The 19,367-nt window shown below is 40.9% G+C and overlaps 1 protein-coding gene across 7 annotated transcripts in view; it reads left to right on the top strand.

Annotated features, from left to right (window-relative positions):
* The window catches only part of CAMK2G (calcium/calmodulin dependent protein kinase II gamma), a 287,378-nt gene that overhangs the window by 255,485 nt on the left and 12,526 nt on the right, over positions 1 to 19,367 (top strand). For 3 of the 7 annotated variants that reach the window (XM_066600518.1, XM_066600516.1, XM_066600514.1), the window contains 3 exons: positions 7,454 to 7,522; positions 9,236 to 9,280; positions 11,347 to 11,395. In XM_066600518.1, the coding sequence (XP_066456615.1) occupies positions 7,454 to 7,522; positions 9,236 to 9,280; positions 11,347 to 11,395 (163 nt within the window). Of the gene's footprint in view, positions 1 to 7,453; positions 7,523 to 9,235; positions 9,281 to 11,346; positions 11,396 to 16,170; positions 16,285 to 17,092; positions 17,219 to 19,367 lie in introns of all 7 variants that reach the window. The other 4 variants (XM_066600517.1, XM_066600520.1, XM_066600519.1 and 1 more) reach the window with 2 other exon arrangements.

Raw genomic sequence — 19,367 nt, 5'->3', positions numbered from 1 at the left:
GAGGTTGTTTAGCAGGTTCAGTTTTCCCCTCAAATTCAAAGCTACAGCAGTCTGGAGAAAGTGCCTGTTCTAGACACGTGTTTTTTGCAGTTTTTTTTGCTTAGTTTTTCCTAACATTCTTCTTATTGTGACCTAATCTATTCAGTTGGGATATGTCTGGCTGCGGCATATCTCTTGTAGGAAGAAAGATTGGACATGTGATTTTTTTAGGTTTTTTTAAATTTTCAATAAAACATTTTTATGATAACAAACACTTGTACAAAAAAAGTAAAGTAGGGGCAATACTTATAGAAGTGTGATACATCGAAAAGATCTTGGCATGACAAAGCATGTATCTGCGAAACGTCCTGTACGTACAAATGACTAAGGCTGCCTGCAGACGAGCGGGTCGGCTCCGGCGGCGAGAATTCTCGCCGCGGGACCCGACCCGAGTGCCTGCAGAGACGAGCGCGTACTCACCCGCGCGCGGCGGCCCCGGCTCTTTCATGTGCCGGCTGCCGGGCAGCCGGCGCATGCGCGGACTGGAGCCGGCGGCCGGGTGAGTGACGTTTCTGTGCGAGGCTCTGCGAGCCCCGCACAAAAATAGGACATGCCGCGGTTTGTTTGCCGCGCGAGATTTCCCGCGGCCATCTGCATAGGAGTGCGTATTGTAATGCACTCCTATGCAGGCTTTCAGTGGCGGAAATCCCGCGGGAAATCCCGCCGTGGGATTTCCGCCCGTGTGCAGGCTGCCTAAAGGCAGTTCTTACAAGAGGAAAACTGAAAGAGTAGCTGCTTGGGCCAAACTTCTAGCAGGCAAGGACGTAAAATGAGCAAAAAATTCAAGCATGCCTAGGATAAACATAGATCTATCCTAAGAGAGAAATAAAAAGGAAATAAGATAAGAGCAGACTAGATGGACCATGCGGTCTTATTCTGCCATAAGTTTTCTATGAAATAAGGCCCTGAATATATTAAGAAAACCTTTACTATTGTATTGTAACAGTGAGTAGAAGCTAGATTAGAGGAGCATAGGTAAGATAATAAACCTAACTAAGTAGCGGAAGGCAACGGCACACAATAACGAAAGGACAATATAGTGGTGCTACAAGACAATGAAGCATGAATTATGTCGGCCTATCCTGTTGAAAGTCTACTACATAAGAATATATGAATTAAAGTAGAAAATAACATGGGCGTCATGAGTATTGGTTATGTAGAGAGGAAAAAGTCATATGACCTGCAACAAGGCAGATCCGCAGAAGAGGTTATCTGGAGCCATTTATTCCAAACTTTGAAGAATTTCTCTGGGTGATTCCCATTCTGTTAAACCCATTTTTCACCAGAAAGCATAGAGTTTGCCAATAAACTTTTAATTGGAGAATAAGAGAACATGTGACACTAACCAGAATTTGGCAGTTACTTTCCTGGCGTAGTAAAGACATTCTGTAAGGAATATATATGTATAGCTAAAAGTGCAAAATTCACTTCGGAGGAATAGACAACAGAATTTTAGGTTCAACAGGAAAGGGGAATCCATCTCACCATTAACAAATTTAGCTGATTGCCCTGGAAAGCCTTGTAGCCTAGGACAGTGCCAAAGTAGATAAAAGAAAATACTGGATGCACAATGACATTTACAGCACCAGTCTGGGAGGAATTTATGTAGTCTTGAGGTATTATAGTATGCTGCATATAATATCAAGAGCTGACTGAGAAGTTTATTGTGATTTTGAAGAAACTGCTTTGGGAGAAGCTACATCTGTGTCCCATTCCTCCTCCACAAGATTCCCTACCTCTCTCCCACCCATTTCTTACTTAAAGGGGTTGTCCCGCGGCAGCAAGTGGGTCTATACACTTCTGCATGGCCATAATAATGCACTTTGTAATGTACATTGTGCATTAATTATGAGCCATACAGAAGTTATAAAAAGTTTTATACTTACCTGCTCCGTTGCTGGCGTCCTCGTCTCCATGGTGCCGACTAATTTTCGCCCTCCGATGGCCAAATTAGCCGCGCTTGCGCAGTCCGGGTCTTCTTCTTTTCTGAATGGGGCTCCGTGTAGCTCCGTGTAGCTCCGCCCCGTCACGTGCCGATTCCAGCCAATCAGGAGGCTGGAATCGGCAATGGACCGCACAGAAGCCCTGCGGTCCATGAAGACAGAGGATCCCGGCGGCCATCTTCAGCAGGTGAGTATGAAGACGCCGGACCGCCGGGATTCAGGTAAGCGCTGTGCGGGTGGTTTTTTTAACCCCTGCATCGGGGTTGTCTCGCGCCGAACGGGGGGGGGGGTTTAAAAAAAAAAAAAAAACCCGTTTCGGCGCGGGACATCTCCTTTAAGGAATCTAGAGAAGACACTCATGACGCGCGTAAGAGTAGTGAATAGAAAATGGATATTAAATTGGAACTAGTAGAGTTAATAAAGGAGAGGAGGGGGAAAGATGGAAAAGCAATTCTCCCATTGCCGAATTGTGTAGTCAAGGTGTGTTTAAATATCAAATAGCCAAAAACTTGGGAGTGGGGAAGGTGAAATTCAGACTAAAGGGTATAGAAGTCCTTAAGACTAGCGTCCATAAAGACATGGAAATAAACCAATTGCCCTTTTCATCTAATCTAGATTAAAAGATAATATTAATTCTGAGATGTCATTATCCTGACATAGGGGTGAGTGAGGTATGGCTCCATCACTTGAAAAATATTTTTTTGCCACATCCCATACCAGGGGAGAGCTTGTCTGAGGACTGGGTGATTATTAAGGCACTGATCAGGATGTTAGGTGCCACAGAATAATGTGATTTTATAGTTGTAGTGTCCAGATGGTGAAGAACTCCTAGTGTGAACTAATTAATTCTAAAGCTTGTCCTGCCAGCGCGTGATTGAGCCATTTTAGACAAATAGTTTACACATAAAAGTATGTGGAATTCTATAAAGTTAACTTGACTGGTCAATCCGCCCTAAGGATCACTCAATCCAGCCTATGAATCCTAAAGAACAGGTCTTTCCTACTTCCCTCTTTTTGGATGACCTACTGGCTTTGATAAGGAATCAAAAATGACAAAAGAAATACACACCTCAGGTCCATAATATACAAGAGTTCTTGGTTAAAACCGAGTACTACCGATAGAGGATGCGGAGGTAGCAGTCACATCCGGGACAAGTGCCAGAGGGGGCCCAGAGATCTTGTCTAATACATAAGGACATTGTACACTGGTGGGTTCTTATGTACTCCTAGACAACATCAGTAGGTCATGGGACCTGTGATAGTTTTTGCATTAAGGCCCAGGAACTTATCATTACGCCTATAGATAAAAGATTAAACAATAGATCTGTTGGTTTTGACATGACAAACCTCTTAGAGCTGTGCTGGAAACCTTAATATTCAGTGACTCATAGTCTGTGAACATCTGGATGAGCCATTGTTTCTGTTAAAAATAGAATAAGGGACATTTAACCACTGCAGTTACAACAGAAGATACAACAAAAGCGCTATAGAAAAAGTGCAAATCTCAACCTATGACCTTACTGATTATCTGCTGCACAGAGATCAAAGCCACAAAGAGGGGAAATCGTGCTGTAAAGAGAAATGTAATAAATAACTGTATGTTCAATAAACTGGACTCTGACAGTTGACATTGTCAACAGTGTGGCCAAAAAACCTCAAATTCTAATGAGCCTCGTGTGGTACAGAGTGTTAAGGCAGCAGAAATGCAGTCTTTAAGCTCTTGCTCACGACCTGAAGGTTGCAAGTTTAATCCCTGCTTGGTTCAGGTAGCCGGCTCAAGGTTGACTCAGCCTACTATCCTTCCGAGGCTGGTAAAATAAGTACCCAGCTTGGTGGGGGGTAATAAATAAAATTGCCTGAAAGTGCTGCAGAATAAGTTGGCGCTATACGAATAATGAGATTTATTTATTTTTATTTATTTACATTTTAAATTAATGGCGTTGCCTACTATTAGAAACAAATAGCTGCTTTCTTCTTTGAAAAACACACCACAACTGTCCATGAGTTGTCAAGATTTGAAGTTTACCTCCATTGAAGTGAATGGAAGTCAGCTGCAATACCCCACACAACCTGTGGACAGATGTGGTGCTGTTCTCTATTCTTTTAAACACTTCCTATGTGCTGATGTGAACAAGCACCAAATTGTTTAACAAAAACATTGAACACTTTTATAAAAAGACCACATAGTTTAGGGATAATATGTTACATAAGCATACTTGGGATAGATTTAAAGATGAGTGTTGTATCAAATCACATCACTTTGGATCACTTTAATCAGATTTTAATATGTTGCCATTAACTGGGACAGGGAGGTGTAGATCACAACAACTCTGCGATACCCCACCACCACATACACATATTAATGGAACATATATGAGAAATATATATGGTTTTTCGATTGTGTAAAATTACAGTTTGCATCGTTTTTTCAATCAGTTTGGATCAATTATGTGAAGAGAGGCAAAAAAAAAAAGCCTCAAGCAAATGCAATTGTGAGCCTAGTCTATCTCCTCAAGTGAGAAGATATCATTCCCAGTCTTGATGTGTTTTTCTTCATTAGACATTAGTTTTGAGCATGACTTCTTTTTGTATATACCTAACCAGGTGGTCCATGGCATTATTCTGTGCAGGTGCTAAGGATATTGAACAGAAGGTTTAGAAGACCAACCCATGTTGAGGAAACTTAGTAAGATCAGCAACTTGGGGCATAAACGAAAATGTATTTTTATGCCTATTTTGCTACTTTAGGTTTCAGTAATAAACCAGGTCTATAGTTAATCGCTTTTACAAAGTCTAGAGAAGAACGTGATATGATAACACATGTATATATAAAAGTGGGTTCATTACTGTAGGTAGATGTTAATATTAAGATGTACTGTTTTCCCTGAATATAAGACCTACACTGATAATAAGCCCTCCCTGGGTTTTTTGGGGGTGGTCTTTAAGCATAAGCCCTCCCCCGAAAATAAGCCCTAGCTACACTACATGGCAAAAAAAAAGATACTCCCCTCGCAGGGAGCGTCCCTGTCCCCCTCGCTGTTTTCTAGGCAGGCGCACCGGCATTCTTCCGTGTCGTCCTCATCGCTGAAAGAGCATTCTCTTCCTGGTAATGTGGGTTAAATACCCAGCCTCCAGCAAGAGAATGCTGTGATTGGCTCAGGAGCGCAGCCTTAGCCAATTACAGCCGGCGCTCGATGAGCCAATCGCAGCCGTTCAATGATACACGAAAAAGCAAGACATGTGGCAGCATATGTTGATGCAAAAAAGTTCAAGCCTTTTTCCCCCCTCCATTACAGATGATTGCGACACTGTAATGGAGGAATAAAGACTTGAACTTTTTTGCATCAACATATGCTGCCCACATGTCTTTTCCGTGTGTACCTATTGGGGAACAGAGGTCCAGGTTCCTGTTTTTGTGGCTCTGCATTTTTTTCTGGGTCCAGCCCATATGGGATTAAAGTGATTGCGGCTTGCAACTTTTTTTTTTTTCATATCCTTTCAATGATATCATTCACTGGCTGCGATTCGCTGATCAAATGCTGGCTGTGATTGGCTCTTGCCGGAGGCGGGGTATACAGCCCACGTTACCAGGAAGAGAATGCTCTTTTAGCGCTGAGGATGACACAGAAGAATGCCACATCACCTGGAGAGCAGTGAGAGTGATGGGGACGGAACCTGAAAATAAGACACTGCATCTTTTGGAGAAAAATTAATATAAGACAGTGTCTTATTTTCGGGGAAACACAGTATATAGGGAAAAGACAACTGTGTGAGTTAGTTTCAGACATTTGTTCATGCTTGCCTGTTTTGTTAGTTATTTTATTTTTCTTTCATTTTGTGCGTGGGTTAATCCTAAAGGTAGGATTTATAAGTTTATCTTCTGATTTTTTTGGGGGGAAAAAAGCACGCTGAAAAACTTAAGGTTTGTTCACAGAAGCCTAACAGAGGTCATTTGCAAAAAAATTGTTCTAGACAGTACTCGCCACAGGATACCAGTTTATGATACTACCGTTAACTGAAAATTAGATTAGTGCGGTTGATTAGTGCTTTTATGGATATACAGTGCTTAGGTTTAGTTGAAATGAGGCAGTTTATAGTTTGCTGATACAACAGTAATAGGATGTTGCTATACTATTATTTAAGTTACAATTTCTCGACAGCCTTTTGATCATAAAAATGAGTGTTTCCCAAACCCTTCTTATACTTACCCAGCTCCCTGATGCAGCTGGAACTATCTGCTTCCTGTAGCAAAATAGCTAGAAGTGGGGCAACCTCTTTAAGCATCGGACAGCTGTCCCAACCATTATTGACCACAGGAGCAATAATTGCTGACTAAATGGAGGCAGAGCATACTGGGAATCTCTTATGGCCGTGTGCCTCCATTCAGATTAAGTGGGCAGTAATTCATAGATGGCCTACCTGCCTACTTACATGGGCTGATACGGTAGTCACTTGGTTTATAGGGCAATTTTTAAAAATAAGCGTCTCTGACAAGTGATCAGCTCTCTTCAGCTCTCCCTGGTTAGCGCTGTACAAACGTCTACATTTTCTATGAGCTTGCACACCGCCCTGCCGAACACCACCAATTACAACTGCATGTGCATAGTGCTCAGCCGAGTGCTTCTGCACCTTAATTTCAGCAATTGTTAGGGTTCTCCGCACATGAACCCCCTATAGATCAAAATGCTCACATATCACTATGTCCTTGTTGGAAGTTTTTGAAATAACAGTTAGACTTTCATGTTGCACATTCGGTAAATAAATCATTAACTAGCACATCCATTTTTATTTTGGGAACTCCTGCTGATATAGCCTGGTAGGGTTCCTTTAAGGATAGATTTGGGAAACGGTGACCGAAATGATCCAGGAGGACCACTTCAGTTCATGATGTAGAGCTGCAAATCCCATTCTTGCTCCTGATGAACTTACAACTGAGAGAACTGTGACTCTTGGGCGAGTAAAAGTCGCTGCCTCTGTGCGCACCACCAGCTCACGGTGGAAGACTTTGCAGCCGAACATTCACTACCCATGCTGCTGACCAAGCATGACTTCCATATCACAATCATACCAGTCTTCTGTGCGCTGTCATTTTACCACACTACAATGTTTGGCAAACCTTACACCATTGACTTAATTTCCAGAGTTGCGCATTATGTCACCTGTGTCTTTTGTGATGATTCCATTGTTCTAAAGTGACTGTATTAGTAAATGAATTTATCTTCATTGCTTCAAAACATTTTCCAACTGTTCTGTGTCTCATTCCTCTTCATTTCCTCTGACAGCATTGTTAGAAGTTTCTTTATCATCTTTGGTTTCAGAGGAAACCAATGTTTTCTCCCAATACATGGTTTCTAGACGGAGGAAACAGAACCTGTATTTTTTTTTGTTTTTTTTTTTTTTACTTTATCTTCTGACAGTTTAAACCAGTTCACCTCATCAGCAGAACTAAACCATCTGTTTTTCTATCTCAGCCGCAGACCAACAACAAAAACAGCATAGTAAGCCCAGCAAAAGAAAACCCCCCATTGCAGACAACAATGGTATCTTCCCCGTCTACTATCATTTTTGGGGTTTCAGTGTCTGGGATGTGAGCAGTGGGAATGCTGCTTGTGCTGTGACATCTAAAACTCATGTTTGCATTTTATTTTACTTATGCTATTGTTGTGTTTGTTTTGTTTGTGGAATACTGCTAGTTTTTTTTCCCTATAATCTGTTGGTGAAGACAATTGGCAGTGGCCTCCTGGTATCCCAATATAATTGGCAACTATACATGTGAATCCCCCCCCCCTAACCTTTTCACTGCTTGAAGTCATAGTGCCATAACTTAACATAGGTCACTGAATTCAGCAGTGAACAGGCAAAGGATCCATGTGGTATCAAATGTAGGACTGGTAAGCAAAACACTAACATGAGACCTAGTGCATTGTCATGGCTTACTAAACTGGTGCTGCAATTTCTGGATAATGCCTTGAAACCGTGAACTAGATAATATACATTCTTTGCTTTCTATTAATTCTAATCTGCATGTCTAATAAGAGATCTAGAATTAGGTGATTGCCCGTTAAGTCAATTAGACATCGTAGCAAACTTCTCAACAAATCTAGATGTCACCAAGGCATTCCCCGTACTCTAAATATGGTGGACCTCATGCCTTCATTATTAAGGTGTGCATGCAGTCACCAGACTAGTACCATTGACCTCATCCATGCTCGCCACTGTGTGTCATTTCCATTATTGGTTTTTGTGAAAACTGTTTCTAACTAACTTTACCTTGTTTTTTTTATGTTTGGTTGGGAAGCTTCACACTGATTTTAACATTTTTCACAGAAAATATATTTGTTTCACATGATTGGGGCAGAGATGGGCCAAATTAGGGCCTGTGATGGCTATAGTTACCAGTATTGTGCTAACTTTTCCTTCAGTGATCAATTACGAATTACGTTTGCAAATAATAATATAAACCAAATGTATTCAGTGGCCCATCACTTTCCCATAGCTCACTGAGAATTAATCTTCAATAACAGAGACAAAGGCCATGTATATCTCTAAATGTCAAGTCTGGAAGTATAAAGATCAAATGATGATTTGAATTGAGTTAAAAGAATAAAAATACAAAGAAATAAAAGCATAAATATAGGCATATGCAAAATCATTTTTTTCTTTTTGCTTTTCTTTAAATGTCCAGACTACCTTGTGTATATAGCATGGCCTTTGTTTCTTTGTGAACGTCCACCACGGAAACTAGCTCAGCAGAATCACATGTGTGTAGCAGGTTTTAATGTTCCAGTGCTTTCTATTAGATTGGGAATCCATCACGTATTCTGTGGCTGTGGCACTTAAAAACATTTTTGTCTGTTGTTTTGTTCATTATTACATCTACTTTTATATGCAGAATGTCCTATTTACAAAGGATCCATACTCGAGCTTTGTGTACTTTTTGCCATCAGATCTAATACAGAGGATGGCAAAGTTTTTACCAGCAGTATCTTTTGTTTCTTCTTACTCCACAGCCTACTTTGCTTATTATGTTCTTCTCTAATACCAACACAAATTGTCCTCTACATATATGGGCACCGATATTTCTAGTATTCACAAACTAACTACCAAAATGGAGTTTTCATTGTCCTGCTGTGTGTGAAGGCTGTGTTTTATATACAGTACTGTTTCTTCATAGTCTATTATGTTGTGTTATGTGTTTCTCCTTATCCCCTTCTTTCTGTATTTAACTTTTTCTTCCTTGTGCTCCTTTTCAGGAACCACAAACAACTGTTGTTCATAATGCAACAGATGGAATAAAAGTAAGTATCCCCTTCATTTACTCTTTACCATATTTATTGTTTTTGTTTATAACAATGTAACATGTACAATATACCACTGCAATAATTCTGTCACAACATAACTCTTCTCAGAGTCTACATATACAGCCATTCTCTGTGCCCACCATTGCCTTTACCATAATCAGGATCTTACAAAGCAGTATATGATTGGTAGAGATCATCCTTCAATATTTTATTTTTATGGAATTAAAGGTCCCCAGACACATTAGACTAAAAACTGATGAAACTGGAAAATCTCATTCATAATGAATGTTCATGGGGTGAATTTTAAAGGGGTTTTACCATGATTGCAAGTTTGTTCTCTGTTAATGTGATGGGGAATAATTTGCTGATTGGTGGGACTGTTAAGACTCCCACCAATCTCCAGAATGGGACTCCTGTGTCCCGCTTTGCCTGCAGTGACATCAGCATGAAGGGAGCGCTGACAAAGCATGCACAATCAGAACTCCATTTATTTCAATGGGGCTGACGGAAATACCCGAGTGGCTGCTCAGGTATCTCCACAGCCCCATTGAAAGTGAACGTAGTCGTGGTGCGTCTCCATGACCAGCACTCTGTTCAGTCTCCTGCTCATGGTGGGTGCAATAGCCCCACTGATCCCAAGAATGGGGGACATGGCACCCCTGATCTCAAGATTGGTGAGGGTCTCAGCAGTAAGACATTAACTGGTCCGCAAGTTATCCCCTCATGCAATAGTCAGACAAATTTTTTTTTCCTTTTCTTAAGAAAGCTCTTTCCTGAAAGAGTGCTTCCAGACAGATTTTTGTTGTCTCATCACCCGATGTCATTAAAAATGTACGGTTGGTTCAAATGACTGCATCAGCCAGTCAAACTACTAATGACCACTTGTCTGTAGTATGTGAGTGCTTCTGATGCTCCGCCCCTGGTAACGTCATTGCTCCGTCCCCTGGTGACGCCATCGAAGGTCCTACAACATATATAAAACACAGAGTCTGACCGACAGAAGAACAAGACAGTTGGGGCTCTTGGAAGGGGAGGATAAAAATAACACACTGAGAATACAACTAAGCCATTATTATCTCAGAAGACACAACTCAGCAGTCCTGACAAAAGACAACAACCTACACCACAGAGAACCAGTGGGCTAAAGGATCTGTGGTGATGTCACTGCTGGGGGAGGAGTAAAGCTGTGTGTGTGGTGTGTGTGTTGTGTGTGTGGTGTGTGTGGTGTGTGTGTGGTGTGTGTGTGTGTTGTGTGTGATGTGTGGGGTGTAGTAGAGCTGTGTGTATGCATGTACCATGTAGCAGAGCTGTGTGGCACATTGCGGCACCAGAAACACTGGCACTATAATTTCCAACACAGCTCAGCAGTCCTGACAGAACACATTGACCTACCACCACCACGGAGATCCAGTGGGCTGAAGGACTTGTGATGATGTCAAGCTGTGTTTGTCTTGTGTGGTAATGAAGCTACAGTATGTGTTATGTGCCACCAGAAACACTGCTACTATAATGTCCTAATAATTACTAGTATGGATTATGTGTATGGCTGCATCAGCAAAGCATCATTTACCAGATGTTTGTTGTCAACTTCCTTCTATTCACTATACATATATATATGGCCACCTTAAAGGGATTATGCCAGAATTAACATTCATCACCTATCCATAGTGTGAATGTCTGATCGGTAGGGCTCTCCCAGATGAGAACCCCACCGATCCTAAGAATATGGTCCTGTATCCCCTTTTTTACTGCAAGATCACTGCATTTCCCACAGTTGTGTACATGTGGCACTGCTCCATTCATTTTCAGTGAGACTGCTGGAGATAGCGTCATTGAAATAAGTATATGTAGTCTAAATATTGTTGACGCTGCTTTTACAGTTTATTAGGTTAATGTCCTTCTCTTTAATATAATTGTATGTAAACTTTTGTTTTTGCAAACTGTACAAAATTTATGATGTCATTAGTTCTATAGAATACAATGGCACTGAGGTCTAAAGCAAAAACTTCCTAATAGCAATTGTTCATTCTTTCATGAGAAATCGTATACTTTTCCTTTCACAGGGATCAACTGAGAGCTGCAACACCACGACTGAAGATGAAGACTTAAAAGGTAAAGTGTCTCGGGGCATAATTCTATATGGACCACTTCATATCTGCCATTCAAGCTATTGGTTGCTCTGAAGAGCCAGAACCTCTGTCTGCGTAATAAAATGTATCTATTGCACCCAAATATACCTATTGTTTTATTCCCCACTATAAGGTATGGTGAGGAGTTGCAGCAAGAATAAAATGTTGGGACCATCTATGGGTACCAGTTGACTTGTCCATAGAAATTGTCTCTCATTTGAGACCCAAAATATATCATCTCTAGCATAGAGCTTCAGTGTCTTTTCTTCTCTCCTTATAACATGAAAACGTCTCTGACTTTCCCATACAGTATATGTTATATTTTAATCCCTCAGTATTTTTAAGATCTCTGCTTGCTGCCAGTATATGATATTGTTTTGCTTTACTTGTTTTTATTCCTACTATTTACCCTGACCGTGTCATTCTCACACAGGTGCATAGCAATTTAAAGCTAGGGCTCCATGGTAAAACTTTGGCATTGCCATGATTCACACACATCTTTATTGTTTTCCTGTGAGGGTAAATTTTGCAGACTTGCAATGAACATAATTGTTTCCTCAAGAGAAACTTCCAAGTTGTTGCTCGATTTATAATGAAGAAGCCTTCTATTCACTGATCCGATACAGTTATGTTGCAAATGGTCAGAAATTGAAGCGCACAATACATTAGTGTGCTAACTTTTATCAAGCAGTAAATCAGCTTTATTTACGCAGAATGACATTTAGTAGATTTCTTTTGAGGAAGGTCTCCTTAATTGTCATTTAAGAGTTATAACTTGTACAAATCCTGTCCGCTATTGGTCATGTCAAGCTGCCAGTAAAGTTGCTCATTTAATCGTACATTGGATCTTGCCTTTCCTAGGATCGCTTGGCTCCACCATAATATAAAAATGTCCACTTTCCTTGTGTAATTCTGTTCTTTCTGCCTGGGTAGCACTAGCCCAGATCATAGTAACAGGATGTGTTGCATCTCATAAATGATGCAGTGAAATGCCGAGACAACATGTACTTTACGAAGATCATGCAGAGCACAGGGAGAGGAGACATCAATCTTTTAAGCTACAAGACAATGCTTACTTATTTATATTGCTAAAAGGGAAAATAACATTGGCTAACAGGGAAACAGCATCATCAATAAGAATCTTGACCAATGAATTAGTGTGTTAACAATCAGCCGGAGATTTCTGTCTGGCTGTATCCAGTGGAACAGTCGGCATCTCTTAACATGTTGCTCCTCACAAATGCCATTGCATTGTGACATGATCACGACTCGGGGAAGCTGTTCACAGCACTACATTTATAATGAAATATAATGTGGCCTTAGGGTCGGAAAGAACAGACCTGATCTGGAATCTGAAAACTGATCCATAGACAGCTTTACAGGAGTTATGATTGGCAGAGCTGCCATGACATTTCACATAAATCTGCATATGATGTTGAAGCCAGCTGTCCTTAAGTGTTACATTGTGTAATCATAGAAGCTGGATATGTGTTACATTGTATTCTGCAACTTGAAACACTAATTTCCCTTATTCACAAAAGATCACACAAAACATTACTATTTTTTTCAGTTGGAAACCTTTAAAAATTGCTCTACTGTGTAGATATTGCTGTTACATACATGTTATGACGCCCCCTGGTGGTCCACACAAGAACATTTAAATAAAATATTTCATTTGAAAAACTGATGCAGGATCTAACAAAGTGAATTAACCCCTTGGTGACCACACTTTTTTAAACTTTTTTCCATTTTCATTTTTTCTCCCACCTTTTAAAAAATCATAACTCCTTTATTTGTCCATCGACGTCGCTGTATGAGGGCTTGTTTTTTGCGTGACGAGTTGTATTTTTCAATGGTACTATTTAATGTACCACATATACTGTACTGAAAAACTTTAAAAAAATTCTAAGTGGAGAGAAATAGGGGGGAAAACGACATCCCGCCATTTTTTAGTGCATTTTGTTTCTACGGCGCACAAACTACAACAAAAACGACATGATAACCTTATTCTATGGGTCAGTACAATTGCTACGATACTAAACTTGTATAGGTTTTGTTTTTTTTTGCTGTACTACTTATATATTTTTTTAAAGATATTTAATTTTTAAAAATTATTTTCTGTTCCCATCTTCTGCGTCAATATAGTTGTACGAGGGCTCATTTTGTGGGGTATGTCCTGCTGTTTCTGTTGGTACCATTTTGGAATACATAAGACTTTTTGATCGCTTTGTATTAGATTTTTTCTCGGCAACAGTGTGACCAAAAAAGTGCATTTCTGGCATTTTTTTTCCTGACGATGTTCACTGTGCGCAGTAAATAAGGCGTTACTTTGATAGAACGGACTTTTACGAACGCAGCGATACCAAATATGTATTTTTGTTTTTCTATTTAGATTTTTTTTTTTGAAATATGGCAAAAGGTTTTTTTTTTTGAACTTTTATTACTTTAAAAAAAAAATAATAATGAATAAAACTTTATTGTTCTTATTTTTACTTTTTCTTTCAGTCCTCCTGGGAGAGAGCAACTAGCAATGCTTAGAACGCTTATGCAGTTTGACATACTGACAGGCAGCCTATCAAGCCTAATTCTGATGGGCAGCCTATCAAGCCACCCCACGGGGATGGCTTTATAGGCATTCTGCCATGACAGCCCTTGAGTCTTTCAGAAGGACCCCGGCTGCCACGACACCCACATGGCTCTCCAGATCTCGCCGACTCTCCAGATTTGAAAGCAGCATTTAAAGGGTTAACAGTCTCGATCGGCCAGGTGGCCGAACGGGGCTGTTGCCCGCAGGTGTCATCTGTAATAAACAGCTGACACCTGCGATGTATGGAAGGAGATAGCAGCCCTATCTCCCTCCATACATGTCCTGCAATGGCAGGACGTAAAAAGACTATAGTGTGGCCACTAAGGGTTTAATATTTAGCCATAGGACAACCCTTTTAATTGAATCATGTGGCTAAAAGCTAGCAAATGTAACTAGAGATGAGCGAGCATACTCGCTAAGGCAAACTACTTGAGCGAGTAGTGCCTTATTCGAGTACCTGCCCGCTCGTCTCTAAAGATTCGGGTGGCGGCGGGGGCGAGCGGTGAGTTGCGGGAGTGAGCAGGGGGGAGTGGGGGGGGGAGAGAGAGATCTCTTCCCCCCCCCCCCCCCCCCCCCGCTCCTCCCTGCTGCTCCCCGCCGACAGCCGAATCTTTAGAGGTACTCGAATAAGCCACTACTCGCTCAAGTAGTTTGCCTTAGCGAGTATGCTCGCTCATCTCTACATGTAACCTTGCATTACTCTTTTGTTTGCTGTTTTCATGCTGCCTGGAGATTGGCAATAACTGCTTTAAACAGATCCATTATTCCTATAAGTCTTCCATCACAAAGCTGATTTTTTTTCCACTTTGTGAATGGCATTCGTTACCATAGAGGTTCCGTGTGCTTAAACCCTAAAGCCACGTTTAGTCAGGATAGTTTGTACAATTCTTGAAGTAACCGTTAAAATTCTAAATTTTTGGTGGTGCAAAATCGGTCCTGAATTCTCATCTCAAGAACTATTTAGTTTTGCTTCAGCCCTGTTAATTTCATGTTTTCTGGCAACATTACATTTATACTCATACAATCACCTTATATATTCTATCCAGGGTTATTTTTTCATGCCAAGGAGATGGCAAATCTCAGTTTCCTGCCCACTAGCGGAAATCGTTTGCGATTTTCCGCTCACGGGGGAGAAATTGCAGCATGCTGCGATTTTGTGCAGGCTACGCACAGCCGGTTTCCATTGAAGTCAATGGAAGCTGTTTGTCCTGCGGCCATTCTGCAATCATCATTGCAGAATGGTCACAGCAGCCGCGTCATCGCCATAGCGACAGCGCCTCATCCTCTGTAATGCACTTGTGCGCCACCACATCAGCAGCAGAGCAGAAGACGCCGGACAGGTTGGCAGGGGTCACCGGCTGGGCATTGGGTCGAACTCTGCTGTGGGAATCCCACATGCGGGGTCCGACCCGCCCGTGTGCAGGTGACCTAACGCTGATTTATTTATTTTATTTTATTTTATGCATCCGGGATGCTTTGTTTGAAAGTGTTTTTGGACTGTGCTTTACCTGTAGATTCCAGGTTGTATTGACTGGCATCTTTTTTTCCCCAAACATTCCCAAACAGTGCTGGGTTTTTTTCGTCAATAAACTTTATTCTGAATATGTGTCCCCATCTCCTCTAACTGTGTGGGTCACTTCTCCCTCCACAATGTCATCGCTGTAAATAAAGTGCTGGCTGAGCATGCGGGGTCAGCGCTCTGTTCATTTTAATGGGGATGACAGAAATACCCGAGCGGCACCTGCTTGGGTATCTCTGCAGTCCCATTAAAGTGAATGGAGCGACCAGCTCTCTATTCAGTCTCCTCGTCACTGCAGAGAATGCACTAAGCCTGCAGTGAGGAGGATGGAGGGCACATGAGCCCTGTTCTCAAGATTGGCAGGGGTTCCTGCTGTGAGATCCCCACTGATTTGCAATTATGGAACAACGCCTTTAAAATTGCCCGTTTGATTAAACCCCTAGTCTTTAATTGAAGGAAGAATGAGCAATGGGGCAAAGAGACTTGATACTACTCAAACCACAATTTTTAATCACTTATGAATTTATTTTATGAAAATAGGTTAAAAACCTCAACAAACATACAGTATGAACATAAGAAAGATGTAGCATACCAAGCTCTTCTACTTTAGCCATAAATGATCATCTCTTATTATTTGTTGCATATCGGTCAGCATCTCTTCTCTGTCCTGGTGATGGCCCTTTGTTTCTCCAAGGATGGAGCCTTAGTGAGAGCAAAATGCAGACTCAGTCCTTGCAATCCCAGTTTGGCCTGTCTGGGGCAGCCAGTAAGTCCTGAGTGGAGTGCTGTGTTCTATCCTCTGTCTGGTCCTGTTCACACTCCGCATAGACCTGTTCTACTGGAACCCTGTCAGCTTATAAAACCTTACAAATTTATTTCTCTTTGCATGTTTGTAAGATTCTGTCCTCACATATTTAGGAGTTGGGATTCACTGTAGGACAATTTTCCATCAAAAATGTGTAAGGTTGGCTATTTTGGTTATTTTGCATACTTGTGCATAATCTGTTATACATGGTAGTGAAAACTGTTTTACATGTCCTCTAATACTCCACATATAATACAGACGGAACTAATTGTAGCTGCAAATTAAGAAAGACAAATTTTAAAGTTTATAAGCTTTAGAGAACATTTTCATTGGATGTCCAGCCAGAATGTAACTTATTTAGAGTGGTATAAACATTGTAACAAGAATCATAATTTCCCTTCTCTAGTAAATAGCAGAAACGTTACACAGTTACTCGATAAGACTGCTACTCGATCGAGTAGCAGCCTTAAACGAGCGTGCTCGCTCATCTCTAATGCTTCCCAACAAATAAGCCATATGAGAGGTTGTATAAGCTTTATTGTACGCAGCTACCAACTAAACTGTTCCAAGGATCTAGACAACTGTAAATTGGTATCTTCCATATATGCCGTGTTGTTTCACTGACCTGTCCTGAATACTTTTACATGATTTTAATTTTTCTTTTTAGTTATTACTCTTTTGACTGTATAATATGGTAGATTAACCTGTAAAGCTTCACCTTTTTTTTTCTTCTTTACTTTATTTGCTTATTATATATGTTTCTTTACAGCCATGCAGTCTTGTGAAGAGAAAGTCCTAGCCTGGGAAAGCCCAGGTCAAACTCTGGAAGTAGAGCAAGCTCAGGCTGAGCCTCTGCTCACTCCAGTTGTACCATTTTCACTTAGCAGTTCACTATGTAAGTTAGTCATTTGATGACTGTAGATCCCTAGAAAGTCTGTTGGTAGTAATCCTCACTTGTAATCAGTATGTGTTAATAACCACTGTCATTTTCCAGACTTACCTTTTAATCTTCCTTTAAAAAAAAAGTAGAGCCTACCTAACGGTGGAGGGCTGGCTTTCCTTTAACTGGGGCCGATGGCTAATTAGGCACAATAAGCTCACACTTTGGTATATGATGGGAGAGGTGACTGTAATCTAGCCAATTGACTCATCTCTAATTTCATCTCTGAAATATTGTATTTTTCTTTAATTAAAGGAAAGAGCTAGTTACACAGTTCATGGTCTAGAGTAATAAGGCAGTGCACAATATGCAAATTTATACTGGCAATAAGTTGCATGCTCTCTGTATATCTAATCCGTAAAGCCTAGATAGAAGTGATCGGAATGCTCTCTGTTTGCCAGCCCTCCCCTGACTCTGTGCCTAAACTGATCCACGTATACCTGTAGTTAGTATTTACCTTTCAACTACCTGAAACTTGAACTATTGATGCTATCGGATGGTGTCTTATTAATCATCAGCATTTATGATTATGGTCCTAACAACCTGCAGTAATCTTTTTTTTTTTTCTCTCTTTATTCTTCAGACTTAAAATGTTTAAGTTCATTTTTTGGAAATCTTTAAAAATATAACACTATTGACTTTTCTCCTTTTCAGCTTTCTTTTTTTTATTAACAGACAATGTTATATATAAAATGTACTGTGTTTCCCCAAAAATAAGACCTAAACGAATAATAAGCAGTACCCTCGTTTTCGGGAGGGGGAGGCTTGAAATATGAGTCCTACCCTGAAAATAAGCCCTAGCTACACTATGTAAAAAAACTATACATTACCTAGCAGGGGCCGTCTGGGTCCCTCCTGCTGATCTCCGGAGTTCCGGTCAGGCTTGCTTGCAGTTTCTTAGCTGCCAACAGAAGATTGCTTCCTGGTAACGGGGTTCGTAAACCCCACCTCCAGTAAGCGATTGCTCTGATTGGCTCAGCTGCGGCACTCAAGAACCAATCAATGCAGTACTCCATGAACCAATGTGATAGCTGTGATTGGTTCTTCGAGCGCTGCATTGTTTGGCTTTGGACGCGATGCTCCTCAACCAATCAGAGCCATCACTTCTTGGAGGCAAGGTTTACAAACCCTGTTATCAGAGAGCGATCATCTGTCGGTGACTACAAGAAAGCGTGAAAGCGTGCTGCCACACCCCAGACCAATGGAAGAGACCCGGATGGTGCCTCCTCATCAGGTAGCACACAGACGGTTTTTACTGCAGCGTTTTGAACACCCCGTGCTAATTACAGTATAACATTCCCATTGATATCAATGGGAGCCTCGCAGACATGTGCTCGAACGTGATTTTCGAGCGCTGTGTGCTGTATGTTTTTCGTTTAGCACACTTCCATCAATTATGGGGTTTGCTAATGCCGCTGTCCGAGGCAGGAATGCTGTCTCTGAAAGCAAAAGTTAAATTGCAGGGCTCTGCCGCTGTTATAAGATATCCCCCCAAAAATAAGACCTAGTGCCTCTTTCGGGACAAAAATTAATATAAGACGGGGTCTTTTCAGGAAAACACTGTATTATTTGAAGCTTTTACAATATTTTCAGATCTTTTTAGGTGTTTTGTTAAATGTACCTGGAAGAGTTGGAAGTTCCAGTAATCGGCTTGACTTTTACGCAATTGTATAATGTCTTTTTAAAGACCATGGTTTTCATATCATATATTCATATTTTTGGAGAAGAAAGACGGGGGTGGGGGGGGTGGGGGTGGGGGGTTCAAAGTGCGTTACATGCAGATCTAATTGTATTTAGTAGTCTTCATTTTATTCTCATGTTGTCTAATGTATATAATGTTAGAATCTTTATACAGTAGTAAGAGGGGGTGATGTGCTGTATGTTAGCGCAGGAGTTGGATATTCTTATATTGCCTGCCAAGTTTCACTTATCTCCCATGTAATTTCTCACTACGACTCGGTCTCTGTCATATCTGGATATAACAACAGGGACGTGGTCATACTGAGAAATGTAATTGGAGGAAAGAGAGACTTCGCAGGCAGTAAAAAATTTCCAAGCCATACTATGTAATAATCTTAGTATCATGTTGTAATAATCTAGAAAG

Source organism: Eleutherodactylus coqui, chromosome 4 (genome assembly GCF_035609145.1).
Source record: "Eleutherodactylus coqui strain aEleCoq1 chromosome 4, aEleCoq1.hap1, whole genome shotgun sequence".
NCBI classification, from domain to species: domain Eukaryota; kingdom Metazoa; phylum Chordata; class Amphibia; order Anura; family Eleutherodactylidae; genus Eleutherodactylus; species Eleutherodactylus coqui.
This window is presented reverse-complemented; position numbering and strand designations above follow the sequence as displayed.